The sequence below is a fragment of the Meriones unguiculatus genome (genome assembly GCF_030254825.1).
Source record: "Meriones unguiculatus strain TT.TT164.6M chromosome 13 unlocalized genomic scaffold, Bangor_MerUng_6.1 Chr13_unordered_Scaffold_39, whole genome shotgun sequence".
In the NCBI taxonomy this organism is placed as follows: Eukaryota; Metazoa; Chordata; class Mammalia; order Rodentia; family Muridae; genus Meriones; species Meriones unguiculatus.
Window position 1 is genome coordinate 1,604,644 of NW_026843648.1, and position 19,044 is coordinate 1,623,687.

Sequence of the window (19,044 nt, forward strand, 5' to 3'; positions counted from 1 at the left end):
AACTCAATGCAAAAGCAAAAGGTTTTATTGCTGTCGAGATAGGGTCGCACCTCCAAAGACAGGACATGACCCTGAACATGCAAAGCACAGGATTTTTATGCCTGAAAATCAGATCACTTTTGCTCTATACTTTACAGCTGGTTGTTTCTCAGAACAGTTCATCCCGCCCTTCAAGAGCTATCTGCACCTGGCTTCAATTCAAATAATCACAGTTGTTTTTCTCATTCCCAGGTGGTCCCTCATTTGTTCTGATGATGAAGTCACTGAATAATGTCATGTTGCAGTGTTAAGAGTGCAGGGATCTGTTAAGGAGCCTGTGCAAAACAACAGCGTCATTCACTAAGGTAATTCAAGGCCCTAGAGAAGACTGTTCACTAACTTCATACAGAGATTGGGTTCAGCTCTAAAGAGGGCAGTACCAGACTGACACCAGATAAGCACTGATGCCATTCTTGGCACATGATACTGAAAATACCACATGTAGGAGAGTATTTAGAGCATGAAAAGGAGGAGCGGCCCCAAGAGATGAATGATTAAGAGAGACAACTGCTATTGGCTCTCAGGAGCATCATGCCGACCTCACAGGACAAGCTACAGCTAGAGTTCCCAGTTCTCAAAACACCCGGTGTGCTATTTTGGGTGAATCTGGGAATATACCAAAAAAAACTGTGAGTTTATAATCTCTAGAATGCAAAATAGGAGGTGTGTTAACACAGAGGCAAGTGGTCCCTTTACTCACAGAAGGGAACAAGCAGATTTTGGCTCCAAGGGAATGCAAAGGTTCCCGGGGTTTCATGGCAGCTGTGGCAAAGGAAAGCACTGGTCTAGAGATCACTGCTCCAAGAGGGACATACAGGCTAACCTCTTGCCATCGGTAAACCAACAGAGGGGCCTGTCAGGCTTAGGCCCCTCATGCAACAATACGAGCTGTCTCCCATCAGGCAGCCATGAGGTACTAGGCAGGTAGGAAAATCTCAACTGAGGATTTCAGATTTGATACACACCACTGCATGCAGCAGCACAGCTTTGCATCTGGCTGCAGATAAACCTCTGACCCTATCCGCAAGAGTTCTATGTCACAAAGGAAATACAGATGTTTATGGACCTGTGTATTCAGGGATGGTAAAGAGGATCTCTGGAAGAAGCAGAATAACTTCTAAAGGATCTATTGTACACCCAGGTACTGTCGATGGGGACTGCAAGAAAAAAGTTAAAATTATGGTGCATGTAAAACAGGAGATGCAAAAATTAGGCAGGAGTAGAATTGCTCAGCTGTTACTGTTCTCCTCCATCTAGGGCAAAGCCACACCCTGAAGAACGACAGGCACATTTGGCAGTCCCAGAAATTGTGTGTTCTGGAAAACAGTGCCTAATGATCAGAGATGCAAATTAATGGCAGCAACAAGTAGTGTTAGTTGAAATGCAGGAGATGACTTCAGTATCCTCTCCCAAAAGTCTTGGGATCCACAATGTGTGCTTCTGAGGTTCATACACAGTTTCTAGGAATCTGTAAAATTTCTCCAGTAGGACAAAGTGTACTGTGGATTAAATAGGTGGAACCAGAGGGGCCAAGAGGGAACTTGACACCTTCTGTGGCCTGCCACTGAAGGAGAAATTCAGAAATCATTCCAGGAGTCTTTCTGCAGGATAAGTCTTCTCTCTGCCCAAATGCTTAGACTTGCACGGTCCTAACCATATTTAGATTGTTGAAATCATACACCAGGAGACTGGAGCTGAAAGGAACTTAAGGCAGACAGCACACGCAGAATGCAAGATCTGTTCTAGCCACGTTCCTCCTTGAGCATCAGCCAGAGCTGAATGAATGACCTTGTTAAAGTAGGCAAAGCCTGCTCGTGGCTTAAGCCTCTTCTCCTTGCCTGATCATCAGAAGCCGTGCCTTAGACTCTCCCCTCAAACTCCTTGTGGGCCAACACAGGTGTGTATTGTGAGCTACGGAGTGGAATTAAGGTAGAACACAAGACCACCTGTTTCTGGAAAGGCTGCTTTAGGGTGGGCTATGGGAAAATTCGCAGGAGGAGGGAAGGGTTGCACAGATTGGAAGCAGAAGAATGTTCCACGGTTTAGCCTGTAATAGGAGGCCCTTAGGTAGTGGGTGGGGCCTCAGGTTGGTATTTCAAGGGGAGTAGCAGGCCCCTTTACGCATTTGACATAGCCTGCACCATCCTGGGAGTTGTTCTGAGTAGACACTGGAGAGGAAGAACTCCTGTCAAAGTGTCCTCGGCAGGATGAAAGATCAGGCAGATGTGGGTGGCTGCAGCACGGCAAAGACATCCCGGCGTCAAAAGACTGTTTGGCAGGCCAAGCAGAAGGAGGTCTTGCTCTCAGTTTTCGCCAAGACACCTTACCCGAGCTTCAGGACCAGGCAGGAACTGGCCAGGGAATTTGGGGTTCCAGAGTCCTGCATCCGCGTGTGGTTTCAAAACCGCAGAAATAGGACTGGCGTGTTGAGGAAGACCTCAAAACAGACCACGCAGGCTCCGCCATGAAGCCTCCCAACAGCCTCCTGAAAAGCTTGTCGCCAGGGTACAACAAGCAAGAGGCCCGCCCTCAGAACGGAGAAGGCCTTGAACGCGGCTTAGTCCAGCGCAGATCAGCATGCTAGTGCAAGCTTTTGAGATCTCTCCATCCCCAGACTATGCCACGAGGGTGCAACTGGCCCTGAGCACAGGTTTGCCTGAGGACACCGTCCACATATAGTTCCAGAACAGAAAGGCCAGGCAGAAATGCTATTGGAGATAAGCCCCGAGAAACTTCTGACCTTTTCTCATTCCCCCCACCCTGCTGTACCTGGTTGGCCAAAATCCTGCTTGACAGTTACAGAAATGTGCTAACTGTACCTTGACATCCTAAAATAACTGCAAAGTGTTCCAGGCCCCGGGCCAAGACGATTCTGTAACTTCCACCCTGCCCCTTCCTGATCTGAGAGGTTCTAAAGTAGGCCTTTCCAACCTGTCCCTTCCTGAGCTGAGAGACTCTAAAATAGGCCTTTCCAACCTACCCCTCCCTGAGTAAAAAGGATTCTGCACTGTGCTCCTCCCTCGCCCCGCCCCTATCTAAGGTTGGCCTTAAAAGCCTACTTCGGTTCAATAAAATTTGACTCCTGACAAGTGCACATTTGCTTGAGTCCTTCCTTTCTCTGGGTCGGGGCAAGTGGCGCCCAACGTGGGGCACGAGGTATGGGTCAAGTCGGACGGACCCCCAGAGTAAAGACCTTGATCAAGGCAGTCTCTGAGGCTCCCGCTTTGGCACCCGAGGAGCAGCAACGCCTGGTGAGTTTCTATTTTACATTTCCGTCCCATAAAGATGGGCCATTCTTTGTCTAAAGAAGCCGCTTTTGTAAAGGATTTAAAGGCTTCTCTCAGGGAGAGAGGAATACGGGTTAAAAGAAAAAGGACTTAATTAAGTTCTTTGTTTTTGTGTTGGACATTTGTCCATGGTTTGCTATTGATGGGCCAGAGATAGGCCGAAAATTAGGATCAGGTTGGAGCCTGCCCTCTCGAGGACCTTAGAGAAAGAGGTCGAGATAAAGATAATAATTATCCCCCCGTCATTACTGTTAATTCCCTAGCTTTCCCCATTTTTCCCAAAGAAGGCCCTGACCAATTAGACCCCTCAGAGGAGAGTGATTTGAAAGAGGCTTCCAGGTAGCATAACTCTGATTGGCCACCTACACTTGGCAGTGCAAGCAAATGTTAAGAGATAGTACATAAAAAAGAGCTGGTACCAAAAAGCCTCCTAAAGAAGAGATAGACCTCATCTCATTACAAATTGAGGATGAAACAGTGTCAGGGGAAGAAACTGCTAAGTCTCATAGCCTACTTCCTTTGTGATGCTTCCCTTCCACCCAAAACAGAAAAGGCCCCTAGGTGGGCTGGGGCAAATGGCATGGATCAGAGCCGTAGCCGTAGCACGGTGAGCAGGAGGAACGGGGACTCTACTTGTCTCCTTCCCACTCCCCTACCGAGGGCCAGGCTTGCGGAGAACTGGGTGGATGAGAACGCCCAAACCCTCAGAGGCCTAAGACCTGCCTCTGCCAGCTGCAGAGCTTAGCAAGACTGCAATTTACTCCGCCCCCTCCCACCAGCTTCAGCCAGTGTCAGCTTCAGCCAGCTCTCGAACAGAAACCAGAAAGATGGAGCCACTTCTAGTTTTAAAGATTAAATTGTGTTCACTGATAAATTCTGAATTTTTCTAGTTCTGAGTGAAAATCATGGTTATGCTCTCTATATATATTTAAATGTTTAAAAAGCAGGTACCGTGGTTGTTTTTTGTCTTTGTCTCTGTGTTTAGTTTTTGTGTGCCGGCTGTAAGTGTCTAAATGTTTCTGTGTAATGTTTGTGCATGTAGTATTTTCTGTTCTTTGTTCTTAAAATTCCTGAGCTTGAGGTGTCTGTATCTGGGTAGCAAGACGTGATCAAGGTGGTCACAGCTGCCAAAGTTCAGGGGGACGCCCCTAACTTCATCAGTATTTTCAATAAATTTGGCCAGCTGGTTAATGTTTTTCTTATCTGAATGTCTCTGTGCAGTATTTTTTCGTGTCTACCTTCTGTTTTCTGTTCTAAAAGGCCTCATGAAGTGTGTGCCTACGTGTTTGTGGGGTCTATGAACGCATGTGTGTGGGTTGCCACCTGGTGTATGAGGTGCCTCAGTGCCTCGCCGCCATCTTGACTTTACCATATGGTTTATAATGTAACCGCCATCTTGGTATGAAAAAAAAAGGAAAACTTAGTCAGATAATTTTCATTTCCTTCTAGGTTAAAAGGATGAGTTATTTTAAATTAGTATTGGTTTTAAAAATTAAATTGTTTATACTGGTAAATTCTGGTTTTAAAATCTGGTTTTGACTTTTAAAATTATGGTTATGCCTTGTGACTTCTCTCCTACAAAGGGATACTTTATTTTGATATTGCAAAAAAGGTTTTTTAAAAAAATTGTTTAAATGTTTAAGGCTATAATAAAATGTTTAAAGTTTATCAGGCATTTGGGTATGACAATAATTTGGGTATTTATCAATTTTACTAAATGAAACCCTGCCGTATTGTTTGTCCTAATTGAAAACATTGCAGTTTTTAAAATGTATCGTATGGAGAGCTGTTTGTTAAGCTGCTTTATGGAAAAACGTTTCCACCCTGTTCTTTACCTTGAGACAAAGAAAAGAGGAAGTTTAACCAAGTTCCTTAAAACTTGTTCTAAGTTCCTTAGAGTTTATGTGACCTTGGACCATATTGTCTGCTACAGGGAAGTTATTTTAAAAAGAATTTGGCAGTTTCAGAACTCCTCTTTGTATTAATGTAATTTGTTTTTGCTTTGCCTATAAAAAGCAAACTGCGGATGCTGGGCTCCAGCAGGATCATGTTAGGATGGAAAGGATTTTGATGAGAGTTTTTATGTTGTCTAAAAATGCAAGACAGAGCAAAAAAATAAGCATGTCTGGTTAAGCCAGAAAAAAAAAAAGCTAGAAATCAAAGGTATATAGAACGTTGCAAAAGGTTAATAAATGTATGTAACCAGAGGACAAAAACTGTATTGTTATAATTCATTTAAAAGGCTGGTGATTCCTCATTGCAAAATGTTTTCTTATGCTCTTTTAAGGGGAAAAAATTCTGGCTAATAGGTTTGGTATGGCTAAAATAATTTATACAGTTTAAGAGTGTTCTGTACTGTTCTGTTATGCAGTTGGTTCTAAAACTTATTTGAGCTCCATATATAGTCAAAGATGACCCTGAACTTTTGGTTGTGGGGGATTATACACGTGGCTAGCCATGATCGTTCAGGGATGGAGAGTGTGTGGAGCTGTAGTTTTGCCGAATCTCCTGCTAGTGGGGATGTGGCTACAGCCAAATATGGAAGAGCAATTAGCTTCAACCTGTGTCTTCTCTGAGGAGCGAGCCTGAGAGAAGGTCAGGGGCTCTTCAGGAGAAGAATTGAGTCCATTTGGGTTGATTGCTAGGTGATGTTATCTCTCAAGCATAGATCTGGTCATTCTTCTTTGCAGAGTGGAGGTCTTTGCTTGCTCACTTCCTTATCTCTGCCCGAGCAGAGGACCAGGGTCCGGGGTGGTTACATTCTTCCGTACTCTGGAAAAGTACTGTGAGGCTTTAATTAACACGGGCCTGAAACTCGAAAATATGGACATTCAGCTGTGGAATGTTTCTGGCATATGGATACAGAAAGACAGTTTGCTACTGTCCCATGAAAAGATCCTTCTGACAACAAATGGCATGGTCCAGGTCCTGTCCTGATACGGGGCAGAGAAGCAGTTTGCATCAATTCTAAAGAGATAGATGCAGCCAGATGGTTGCCAGAACGATTAGTAAAGCATATTGATAATAATTATAACACTCATCAGTCCAGGGTAAAAGAATTACCCTGAGACCATATTCCTTTTATATCTCTTTACAGAAGTGATGGAAAAAAAAAAAAACAAACAACTGTTTCAATGGACTGTGATCCTTTGCCTCCAGCTGATATATTTTCATGGTGGACTTAAGCAGCACAGGAATGGGCTCCTTCCCTATCTCCTTCCTTTCCCTGGTCCCCTGCTTATCTTATTGATAATTCTTTCAATAGGACCTGTTCTTTTCAATACAATTAAGGCTTCTATTAAACAGCAGATTGAGGCCCTAAAGGTACACCCCATCCAGGTACAATATCAAAGGCTAGAGATGGTCAGCCAAGACTATGAATAGGTCTAATGCTAATCATCCCAGTGAGCTGAACCAGTTAGCCTGTGATGGGTAAGAGAATCCACAGTGGTCTTCTGTTCCCCCCTTTTTTTGCCACGTAAGACAGGAGCTCAGCCAATCGCTGCTGATGTATCCAATGACGAGCTTAGCAAGGGTTGAAGACCCCAGATTCCCGCCTAAGACAGGCACGGTTCCCTTGGTATTATGGCCTTGTAAAAATAAAATAAAGGGGGACCTTCTGGCACCTTGCTGCCCCCTAAATTTTGGCATCTTGCTTGACCGGACATATCCGGATACAATAGTGCATTCCTGGCTGACCTAGAGCTTTCGATAAGATCATCTTCCTGAAATACCTTAAATCCTAATCTCCCTCAGGGCTTCCTAAGTAACTCTTCTGAGGAACTTTCCAAATTACCATTATTAACACATCTTGGTGGGCCATCCTGTGATTTCTAGTCACTTAGTAACCCTGCCAAAGGCAATTACATTCCTTCTGCCTCTGCCCGTCAACAAAGAGGCCATACATCAAATTAACACCACTGATTTTCAGGAATGCTGGGTGTGTTACTCACCACGGCCACCCTTACATGAGGGCATAGCCTTACCCTTAGAAGTAATTACAACTAATAATTCTAATGCCTTACGGTGGCAGCACCCAGAGGGAGTCAGCCTTACAGTCACACAGGTGTCTGGGATTGGAACGTGCCTGTTGGGACCTTCTATGCTTCCCCTGGTGGTTTTACAAGAAATTTGCAATATTACTCTTGTAAATTCAAGCTTTACATATATTGCTGCACCTAATGGCACTTATTTTGCCTGCTCCACTGGTCTTACTCCTAATCTTGTAAGCTCCACCATTCTATGAGAGGATAGCCATGATGAGTGGCCCTGTCCCCACCAATGAAACTGCTGACTTACTTTGGCATGCCCCCCCTGAGGGAGGCTTTACCCTTAGTTCGGTTTCAGGATTCGGCTACTGCCTTGTTGGGCCCAACATGCTCCCCCCGCGACCATTACAATCGGTCTGTAATCAGACAATTGTTGTCAATTAAACATTTTCTTATACAAAAGCCCCAAATAATACTTACCTTGCTTGCGCCACGGGACTCACTACCTACATTATTAATAAGGATTTATAGATAAAAAAAGACTATTGTGTTGTCATTGTTATTCTTCCCCGATTTTTTGTCCAAGACCCCGATAGTTTTTTATTTTTCTATAATAATGGCATACCTATAAAATAAGAGAGCCCCTAGCTGCTATTACCCTTATGGTACTTCTGGGCTTGAGTGCCGCAGGAGCTGGAACTGGTATTGCCTCTATGGTCACCTCTCAACAACATTTCTCCCAGCTCCAATCGACTATTGACAAAGACTTGAGTGAACTCCGAGAGGGAGTTCAAAATCTTAAAGATTCTGTGGCTTCCCTTTCTGAAGTAGTTCATCAAAACCGGCGAGGCCTTGACTTAGTTTTTCTCAAAGAGGGAGGCCTTTGTGCCGCCCTTAAAGAGGAATGCTGTTTTTATTCTGATAAGACTGGATTGGTACAAAACAGTTTAGATAAGGTCAAAAAGAGCCTAGAAGAACGCAAAAAGGCTCGAGAACAACAAGAATCCTTGTATCAAAATTGGTTCGCCACCTCACCGTGGCTTTCCACCCTCCCTCCCAGTTTTTTGGGCCCCCTCATGGGCCTATTCTTGCTCCTCTCTTTTGGCCCTTGGGCCTTTAATCATCTCACAAACTTTGTTAAGAACCAGGTAAGCTCCGTAATCAAGCCCGTTGGAGTCCACTACCATTGCCTGGCTGGGGAAGAAGAATCTGTGGTAGAGCTTCCACCTGATGCCCCAGCTTCCCGCCCCCTCGATTTCTCCACCCTAATATCCCCTGGCCCAAGATGGAAGTTCTGGGGCCGCTCTCCCAACTAGATCTGGACCCTTTACGATTCTCACAATTGGCTGACCAATTTTGTTAAAATTAATTCAAACATATTAAGCAAATGTCTTATAGCTCTTAACTTGGGGTTGGCTCTCATTCTTTCTGAGGAGAGTTAATGTGTTACACTTTCACAAACTGCGCGGTCTGGTAAGTCAGTGACGGTTGTGTGCAAGTCAGTCTTCGCCCACCTAAGACAGGACAGCCTCGCAATAAGAGGAGGTTGCTCCAATGACGGGTAACAGCCAAGCATTGCCTTCCACCAGGCTCAGACCCCGTTTGTGCCCCTGATCATAATGAGTACTTGTGCCCGCCGCACTTGTTGATATGCGCTGTCTATGGCCCTAGCACTCTGAGGGTTTTGTCCCATTGTACCAGAAGTGACATAGACTGTCGACAGTGGTGGTGACGTCCTGCTTTAGGGAATGCAGCCTCCAAAACTTGCTTGTGTGGATAACCCGAGTAAGCTATACAAATTGGCTCTTCCAAAATGCCTTTTTTATGCTCATTGAGAATCCTAAAGGGTCCCCTTTTAGGAAAGAGATAAAAAGGGAGGAGATGTTGGGAACTAAGCCCTGGGACCCTCCCTAAGAGCCTGGCCTGCCAGATAAGCACCGGAGGTCAGCAGGCCATACTTTCTTATGACCCATTGTTCCCTAAACTGTTTGCTTTGGGACACATCCATGACCACAGATATTAATGAAAGACTCCTAGGAGCCTATCTAGACGGGGAGACCCCGCTTCCCAAGGAACAGCGAGACCAGCCTTCGGATGCAAGCAGCAAGAGGTTTATTTTGATACACGGGTACCCGGGGCGACCAAGCCTATCGGAGGACTTGTGCGCCTCTCGGTTGGGGTGACGGGTTTTTATAGGGCTCAGGAGCAGGAGGCGCGGTTACAGAAGCGAGCATAGTTACAGGGTTCTGATTGGGTGGTTTGAACAAAGCCGTAGTTAAGTCACGTACCCAGAACAGGGAAGGCAGGAAGGCAGATTGTGAGTCGAGTCACGTACCCACCCGGAACCGGGAAGGCAGGAAGGCAGATTGTGAGCCGAGTCACGTACCCACCCGGAACCGGGAAGGCGGGAAAGAATGCAGCGAGGTAGCTATCCCCTCAGGGAACTTACTCTATACTGCGCCCACTCTACATAGTGTTAACAATTGCTGCTTATCTTTTGGTCTTTTATTTCCTCCTTTCCTATGATCATTTGAAGACCCAATCTTGGGTCTTCCAGATATTACCCCTTGTATCTTATAGATTTATTTTAATAATGGGATCTGGGGTTCCTTCAGGGTGGATATAGGGGTAGTAAGCCAAGGAGAACTATTACAGGATCTCTCTAGGCTTTTAGCCCAGTTGCTGCAATATTAGTGTCCATTTCAGCTAAGCAGATGTCCAAGACAATAGCTAATGCCAGGGAGCCCATTTTGACTTAGCATTTCAGCCTGCTAGGGGGGATTTGGGCGTAGATCCGTCTTCTGGAGCTTCTTCGAGCTGACCGTTGGACCGTAGGCATCAGGGGCTAGGAAGGCTGAAATGCCAGTCAAAGGCTGGGCAATGAGGAAGTCCCAAGCATCTGGTTCGTTGATCCACCCGAAGAGGCAGGGAGCAATCATGTCAGTTTCCAGGAAGTCCAGATCTCAGCTTGCAGTCCACAGCTGATCCCGGACAGAGTTAAACAAGTGCAGATCTGCTGAGACAAATTCAGACTGGAGACAGGAGTTAAAATTTGTCTATTAAATGGGAAAGATCAGGGAAAATCTCATCTGCGATCCTTTTGAGCTATGCCAGATCCAGGTCACATCCCTGAAACTCATGTGAAATTTTAGTACACAAAAGGAAATAGACATAATTTTAAATACTCAGAAAAGTAACATATCAGCAAATCAAACATTTTGAGAGGAACAGGTAAAACTGCATCCCACTGAATGAGTATCAGTTAGCTGTTTGTTTTATAACCTTTATACACGACCTAAGTGTGTCCACAGTAACATTTTTTTTTTCCTGTGGGCATAGCTGTTTGTAATTAGTCACGAATGAAGCTTGGCCATTTTTATACACTCAGCATATACTTTTAGTTTTCACTTTTACTTTTATGTTTACACTGGAAAGTTAGGCAGAAATACATTACTGGCTTTTAGTGCTAAACCCTGGATGCTTGAACTTTCCTTAACAAAGCAACTAGAAGGAATAGGTTTAGGATATTTCTGTGTCAAAATCTACCCCAGAAATGGCAGATATTAAGAATACCATACTAAAAGCTATGACTTTTGGGTCAGATACACACATTAAACAGATGTTTTTAAAATAACGAGAAGCACCTTTAGTCTTTATCTTCAGAAGCCAACAAAGGAAATTAAAATCTTAACCTGGTGACTGAATAATAAGCAGTTATTGCTCCATCAACTTATCAGAACTCTATTGATCAATGTCAACACTCTGAACTTTTAAAAGCACAACAGTAGCAAAGGGGGGAGAAATTTAAAATATTTCCCATTTTTAATCTGCTTTAAAATATTTATCTCTTTATAACTTATAATTATATCTTAAAAAAACTACTTAGACTCTCCAATCTTTTGAATTTATCAACCCTGAAACATTTTTTTAAACTAAATAATAACACTCTAGATTTTTACAACCTAAACTCCTGTATTCTCAGACCCTATATAATCTCCACTTATTTATCTTAAGACATGAGTCCTGTGAGCAAGGCAAACCTGTCTTTTTTTTTTTCTAAATAAGGTATCTAGTACTCTGTGGTTCTAGCTAATGAGCTGATCAATGAGCTAACAGTCGATCTAATTGTCTTTTCTCTAGCTGCAAAGCTACTGTAAGCTTAGCATAGCCGTCAAGGTGTTCAGAGACCTGAGAAGGATAAATTATAAGCTAAATAATACCAATCCATGTGCCAATCAAAATGACAGGGATGACTAGTTAGCCCATTACCTAGGCAGTGTCCCTGGCTCCTGTGTTTCAGCATCCTGAACAGACGCAGTTCTGCCAGGCACATAAGATGAGAGACTGTTTCTGTTGAGAAAGAAACGAGAGAATGGCCTCACCTCGCCCTTAGCAACGTGAAACATTGACGCCAGGTGTCCACAGTTTTGGCTGGGCCTTAGCAGTGGGCCAGTTGAGGCAATATTGCCCAGTGGTTAGCATACCACAATCCAGAGTAGCATTCATCTGTCGTTGTGCCCAAATCTTCTCGGAGACCTTGGGGGACCTACTGCCAGGATTGCGGGACTTCCTGTCACAATAAGCTTACACATGTTAAAATGCCCAATTCAGATTTCTGACAAGCTTGAGGGCCAGCATATCCGAGTTACTCTGTTTTTATCATCTGCTCTAAACTCTGTCCTATAAAACAGAATGCTATGATCTCTGATTCTAGCATATTTTCGAGATGCATGTCCTAGAAGTATATATTTTAAGACAAATAGATAAGAGACTAGGTAAGGCTCAACTGCAGTATTTAGCATAACTTTAAATCTGTTCTTTCTGAACTAAAATCAAAGCAAACCTTTTAATCGGATACAGTTTATAGAGAGGCTAGCTAATCTTGCTGCTTCTACCACTTGCATTAAAATTGAACATTAAAAAGCTTTGCATTTAGCACTAATGACTAAACATATCTCTGGACCAGCATGGCGGCTGGCCACGTGTAACTGAACTGAGCTGGAATCCTTAAACAAACATGGCAGCCAAACTACAGCTTCACCAGCTCTCTATTGCTGAACCATCATGGCGGCTGGCCATGTGCTAGCATTAGCACAGGATGTGACTGACAATACCAAACATGGCCATTAGGTGCTGATGATACAGCAAACACTTCGGAGCTTCCATAATCCCCCACAACCAAAAGTTCCCAGTAATCGAACAAGCTTTAGAACCAACTGCATAACAGAACAATTTTAAACTGTAATTATTTTAGCCATACCAAACCTATCAGCTAGAATTTTTTTCCTTAAAAGAGCATAAAAAACATTTTGTAATGAGGAATCACCAGCCTTTTAAATGAAGTATAACATTTTAAAATACAGTTTTTCTTTAAATCATATTAACTCTCTGGCTTTTTATAACACATCCACTAACCTTCTGCAACATGCTATATACATTTAGATTTCCAGCTTTTCTTTTCTGGCTTAACCAGACATGCTTACTTTTTTTGCTCTCTTTCTTGCTTTTTAGACAACATAAAAACTCTCACTAAAATCCTTTCCATTCTGACATGATCCTGAAGCCCAGAGTCTACGTACAATTTGCTTTTTATAGGCAAAGCAAAAGCAAGTTACATTACTATAAAGAGGAGTTCTGAAACTGCCAATTTTTTTTTAAAATAACTTTCCTGCATCTGATAACATAAAGGTAACAACCAAACTCTAAGGAACTTAGAACAAGCTTTAAGGAACTTGGTGAAACTTCCCCTTTTCTTTGTCTCAAGATAAAGAACAGGGTTTAAACATGTTTTTTTTATAAACAAAGCAGCTTATCAAACAAACAGCTCTCCATAAGATACATTTCAAAAACTGCAATTTTCTCAGTCATAGTCATACCCAAATGTCTGATAAACTTTAAACAATTTTTTAAAACCCGTTTTTGCAATATTAAAACAAAGTACCCCTTTTGTAGAAGTCACAAGGCATAAACATAATCTTTTAAAATTAAAACCAGATTTTAAAACCAAAATTTACCAGTGCAAGCAATTTAATTTTTAAAACCAATACCAATTTAAAATAAGCTATCCTTTTAACCTAGAAGGAAATGAGAATTATTTGACCAAGGCTTTTCTTTTTTATTCATACCAAGATGGCGGTTACATTATAAAATCACATGGTGAAGTCAAGATGGCGGCGAGACACTGAGACACTTTAGACCATGTGGCAGCCTATACAATATGCGCTTATGGATCTAATAAGGCGCATAGGCACACATTTTAAACAAATTTCGTGAGGCCTTTCAGAACAGAAAACAAAAGGTAGACAGACAAACAACACTCACTACACTTATGACAAAAATCAGGCAGACAGAAGACAACACAAACCGCGTGGTACGAGATCGGCGCCAAAGCAAAAACAAAAATTCAGATGGAGACCGTGTCGGAGGTCCGGTTCCTCCATCTCCCAGATGAAGCACGTAGACTTCTCTCAGGGGCGTCGCCCCAAAGAGTCCCATTCCGCTCGTGTTTCCAGACAGGAGGGAACCCAAGAAGGGTTACCTCTCAGACGGGGAAGCAAATGATTCCCCTACCAGGCACTCCTGAGACATCTCCCAGGAGGCACGGAAAAGAAGTCCGAGCCCGTCGGCTCCTTCTAGTTTGCTTCCTGCTCCCGAGCCCTATAAAAACCCGTCACCCCAACCGAGAGGCGCGCAAGTCTTCCAAGAGACTTTGTCGCCCCGGGTACCCGTGTACTCAATAAAGCCTCTTGCTGGTTGCATCCGAACAACTGGACTCGTTGATCTTTGGGTACGGGGTCTCCCTGACAGAAGACAACCTTCGGGGGTCTTTCATTTGGGGGCTCGTCCGGGATCTGAGACCCCTGCCCAGGGACCACTGACCCAGCATCGGGAGGTAAGATGGCCGGCTTCTTGTTCTGTGAGTCTTGTGTATCGTTGTGTTAAATGGTCTGTCTTTGTGAGTTCGTTTCCAGGGGGTTCAAGTCCCCCTGTAATCTGAGACTTGGCCAGGTCATCTGTATCAGACGGAAACTAGAAAATCAATCTCTGGAATGGGGGGGTGTATTTTATACAGGTTGAGCCATTCAAAAAATCAGAGTAAGGAATTTTATAAAAGGAAAAAATATCTACTACCTAGCCCTGCTCTCTTTTCCTAGACATATGTAAAATGACTCAACATTGATTTTCATCCCTGTTCTATAGAAGAATCTCAAATACCACCCAAAGCCCTGTCATACTCCCCAAAATAACAAAGAAAACAAGTACTTACTTCATGTACTATTTATCTCAATTACTATCATGTAATTACATTTTGAATATATATTGTCCATAAATTAATAAGTAACATGCATAACTTACTAAAATGTGTTTTCAGCAGCAGCTTTTATTCTGAAATAGAATGTCTGTGATTGTGAGACAAAGTGAGGAGCTCTTGTTTTTGTTTAAATATACATTTCAGAAAAAGGTTACTTAAAAGTATATACATAATTTAATTTTAGTATACTAATGGGTTTTATTAGAAAACTAATACATCAAAATGATCAATTTTTATTTGCTATTTTTTTTTGTTTTTAGTATATCTCAAAGAGTTCTGATCAGGTCTTAAGAGAATAATGTAGCACTTAGGGAAAAAGATGCATCCCAGAAGTCCTGCACTGGAGGCCAAGATGGAGAAGACTTCCACAGCCACCATGGCTTTTCCCTTGGTGCTCTGGTAGACAGGGATGAAGGTGACCCAGACACTGCAGAACACCAGCATGCTGAATGTCAGGAACTTGGCCTCATTGAATGTGTCAGGCAGGTTTCTCACCAGAAAAGCCACAGTGAAGCTCCCTAAGGCCAGGGTCCCTAAGTAGGTCAGTACACAGTAGAAAGCAGTAACTGAGCCCTTATTGCATAAAATGATGACATGAGCATATTCAGAGTGTACATCTTTGTCAATATAGGGAGGAGAGGTTCCCAGCCAGACTCCAGAGAGAATGAGTTGGATCAGAACACAGATGGGAATGACAGCATTATAGACACCTGAGACAAACAACCTTCTCATTGTTCTTCCTGGCTTCATGACCCTAAAGGCCAGAATTACAGTTATAGTTTTTGCCAAAACAGTGGAAACAGCCAAGGTGAACACAAGTGCAAATGTTATTTGTTGCAGTATGCAAGAGGTTGTGTTTGGGCGACCAATAAAGAAAAAGGAGCAGAAGAAGCAGAGAAGAATGGAGATGAGCAGGATGTAGCTGAGAGTCCGGTTATTGGCCTTAACAGTGGCTGATTCTCGGTGTTTGAGAAAGATCCCCAGAACTGCAATTGTGATGATAGAGAAGCACATAGCTATGCAGGCCAGAGCCATGCCCAGAGGATCCTCAATGGAAAGGAAGGTCACTGCCTTGGGCAGGCAGTGGTTTCTCTCGGGGTTTGGGTACTCTTGACTTGGGCAAGGGATGCACTCGTGCTGATCTGTGTGGAGAAATTGGATCAATATTTCACCTTATATAGGTATCTATTCATTGCACATTTAATTCATTAGACTGCTTTTCCAATGATGTGTGTGCCCTGGTATATTCTGCTTCCTGTTATTGCCAAGGACATGAACTCTTTTTTTTTTTTTACTTTTTTTTTAATTTTATTTTTTTTATCAGTTACATTTTATTAACTCTGTATCCCAGCCGTGTCCCGATCCCTCATTCCTTCCCAGTCCCTCCCTCCCTCCCTCCCTCCCTCCCTCATCTCCACCGTGCCCCTTTCCAAGTCCACTGATGGGGGGGACCTCCTCCCCATTCATCTGATCCTGTTTTATCAGGACATGAACTCTTTATAATTCCCATTTCTACTGTATATTTTGTTTAATTAAAAATAAGCTTTCTGCTCAACAGCTTAACCAGTTTCCCTAGGGCAGTAAAATCTATTTTACTCATATTGAGATAAAGTAATACTGTCAAGTAAGCCTGCAATTGTTTTTTGTATACTTTGAGTTTCTAAGTATGTGTATATTTTATTTTGATGATATCAGTGTATAAAATGCACTTTCATGTTTCCATCATCATGAGTTCACCTCATTTTTTTTGTGACTCACTGTTTCAGTGGATATTTGTTATCCCACTCCTATAATTTTTCTAAGGTAACATGGGAGTAAGATAGGTCCCATCTCCATGGAACAGTTCTGATTTGGAGGTTAATATGCAACACTTGTATCAACAAATTGCAATGATAAGCTCAGATCAATCATTACCTATCTCAGCTGTGGAAATTGCAAATAAAATTCTATAGTCTTTTACATCCTTTGACTCAGGACAGGACTCTTTGTCTTTCATTATTAATTCTAGAATAATCCTGGGAATTGTTCTAATTCTCACTCTTGTTCTTCCAGTAATATTCTGAAGACTAAAATGACTATATGTCATAGATACCATATATCCATAAACTATTAAATCAGAAACGGATAATGACACAGCCGTATTCACTAAAATTGTTAAGAGTCATGGAGCCAGCACAGTTGCTTGGTGGTATTCCAGCAAAGCTGAGCAGACTATTGCCATCATTGTTTTTCTATCTCTAACTTCTGTTTGGTTTTTTGTTTGTTTGTTTGTTTGTTTGTTTTTGTCTGTGTGTTGCATTACTGGGGACTTTCTGCACTACGATTCAATTTCTATTTTTTCTTCTACAGAAATATTATGTCTGTGTTTATTTTTTAAATAGGAATTTTTATTAATCATAGTTTATTTACTTTGCATCACAGCTGTAGCAACATTGCTCATTCCCTGCACACCTTCCCACCCTCATCTCCTCCCATGCCCCTCTCCAAGTCTGCTGATAGGGAGGTCCTCCTCCCCTTCCCGCTGACCCTAGCCTATCAGGTCTAATCAGGACTGGCTGCATTGTAAGGGGAACAGGGACTGTTGCTGACATAAACTCAGTGGTTGGCTCTTGATTACATCTCCTGATCAACCTTACCAGGCCATAGAGGAAGACAATGCAGCTAGGCCTGATGAGTCCTGAGTCTTATGTAAATACTAAACTTATCTTTATCTGTCCACTGTTTGCAAATATTCTTTATGCCCTGGAGATGATTAGGCAGAGTTAAGCAAATGAGAGAGATGAGGCCATTATTTCAGGAATTTTCTTGGGGCATGTGCCCCTAAACAGTATATTGGTGCAAGGTAACAAAGGCAATATGAGAGGGAGAACCCTGAGAGGCCTGATGATTCAGGTATAAATTTAAGATCCTTATATTGTCAGTTTAGAGCTCCCTGAAAATGTAGTTTAAAGCTAGAAGGTCACAGAGGGTTCACTCCCAATGAAATAAAATTTAGTAAATAAGATAGATTGACTTAAATAAACTTTTTCTACTTTGTAGCATAGATGATGATACATATAGCAAAGGGAGCTATTTATTTGTATTTGCTATGCATAAAAAAGAGCAGTTAAAGTATTTTCTGTTTCTCTGGACTGCACTCATACTGCAAACAATGCCAGCCTTAAAACACGATTTCATATAGGAAATGTGCTTTCTTTGAAGGAGACCTTCTTTAGATTCCTTAAAGTAGAGTTATAGGGCTAATAATGATAATCAAGTATGTTCTGTGTGTACTTTTAAAATTGTAACTGAGCTTTTAACCCTGGATATCTAATGAAAAAAAATATCAAACACCCATTCTGTACCACTTTTATAATCAATAATCTGTTTGTACTCTGAAACTTGTATAAAGAAAGAAAGCCTTGTCAACAAGTCAGAACCAAAGAAAGGTCTGTATTTTAGAAGTCAGCTGCTAGAGTCCACTGACCACCTCAGCTGACTAACTCCCTCTCATCACTGACCTCTCATCTCCTCTCTGGAGCACCCTATAGGCAAAGACCTTTCCTTTCCATGCTCAGGATTGCCCGACAGAAAGGCTCCTGGTGTAAGCTCACAGAGAATGCACTGACAACAGTAGAGCATGCATGTCACAGATCTGGGCTCTCCACATATGTAACAGCTGTGCAGCTTGGTATTTGTGGGGACACCAAACAATAAGACCAAAGCTTTCTCTGACTCTTTTGTCTGCCATTGGATCCTTTTCTCCTAATTGGACTGCCTTGTGTAGCCTCAATAACAGAAGTTGTACATAATCTTCTTGCAACTTTATATGCCAAGGCTGGTTGATATCCAAGGGAGACTTCTTTTTTATTTTTGACAAGAAAGAGAGGAGGGGCACATTGGGTTGGGAGGTGAGGTGAAAGAGAGAGGCTGGGAGGAGAGGTGTTAGCAGATGCTGGAATAGTACACAATTAATAATATATTAAAAAGAACTAATAACATTGTAATAGAAATGAATGAAACAGAAACAAATAAAACAATACATAGAATTAACAAAAGGAAGAGCTGGCTCTTTCTGAAGAAACAAAATTGAGAGACCCATATCTCAAGTAAATGAAGGAAAAAACAGAATACTCAAATTAACAGAATCAGAATTTACAGAAAAACATTATTAAAGAAACCAACGAAATTCAGAATATTCTAAGGAAACATTTTTAAAACATACTGTATTCCAGTAAGCTTAAAAATGTACATGAGATGGATAAGTTTTAGATTTTTCCCAAGCAACCATTATTCAAAGATGAATTCAACAATAATTCAACAACTTAAATAGACATAAACAGACCCATGAGGAAAGTCAAAAGATCACAAAAGTCTCCCATCAAAAAAGAAAAGAAGGATGAAAGATCAAGAAAAGGAGATTCCAAGATGGTGGAGA

The 19,044-nt window shown here is 42.2% G+C and overlaps 1 protein-coding gene across 1 annotated transcript in view; it reads left to right on the forward strand.

Moving 5' to 3' along the window:
- Positions 1–3,197: 3,197 nt before the first annotated feature.
- Positions 3,198–19,044, forward strand: part of LOC110541025 (zinc finger protein 120-like) — a 41,800-nt gene continuing 25,953 nt past the window's right edge. The window contains exon 1 of the mRNA XM_060376350.1: positions 3,198–3,290. Coding sequence (XP_060232333.1) covers positions 3,198–3,290 — 93 coding nt within the window. The remainder of the gene's footprint in view (positions 3,291–19,044) is intronic.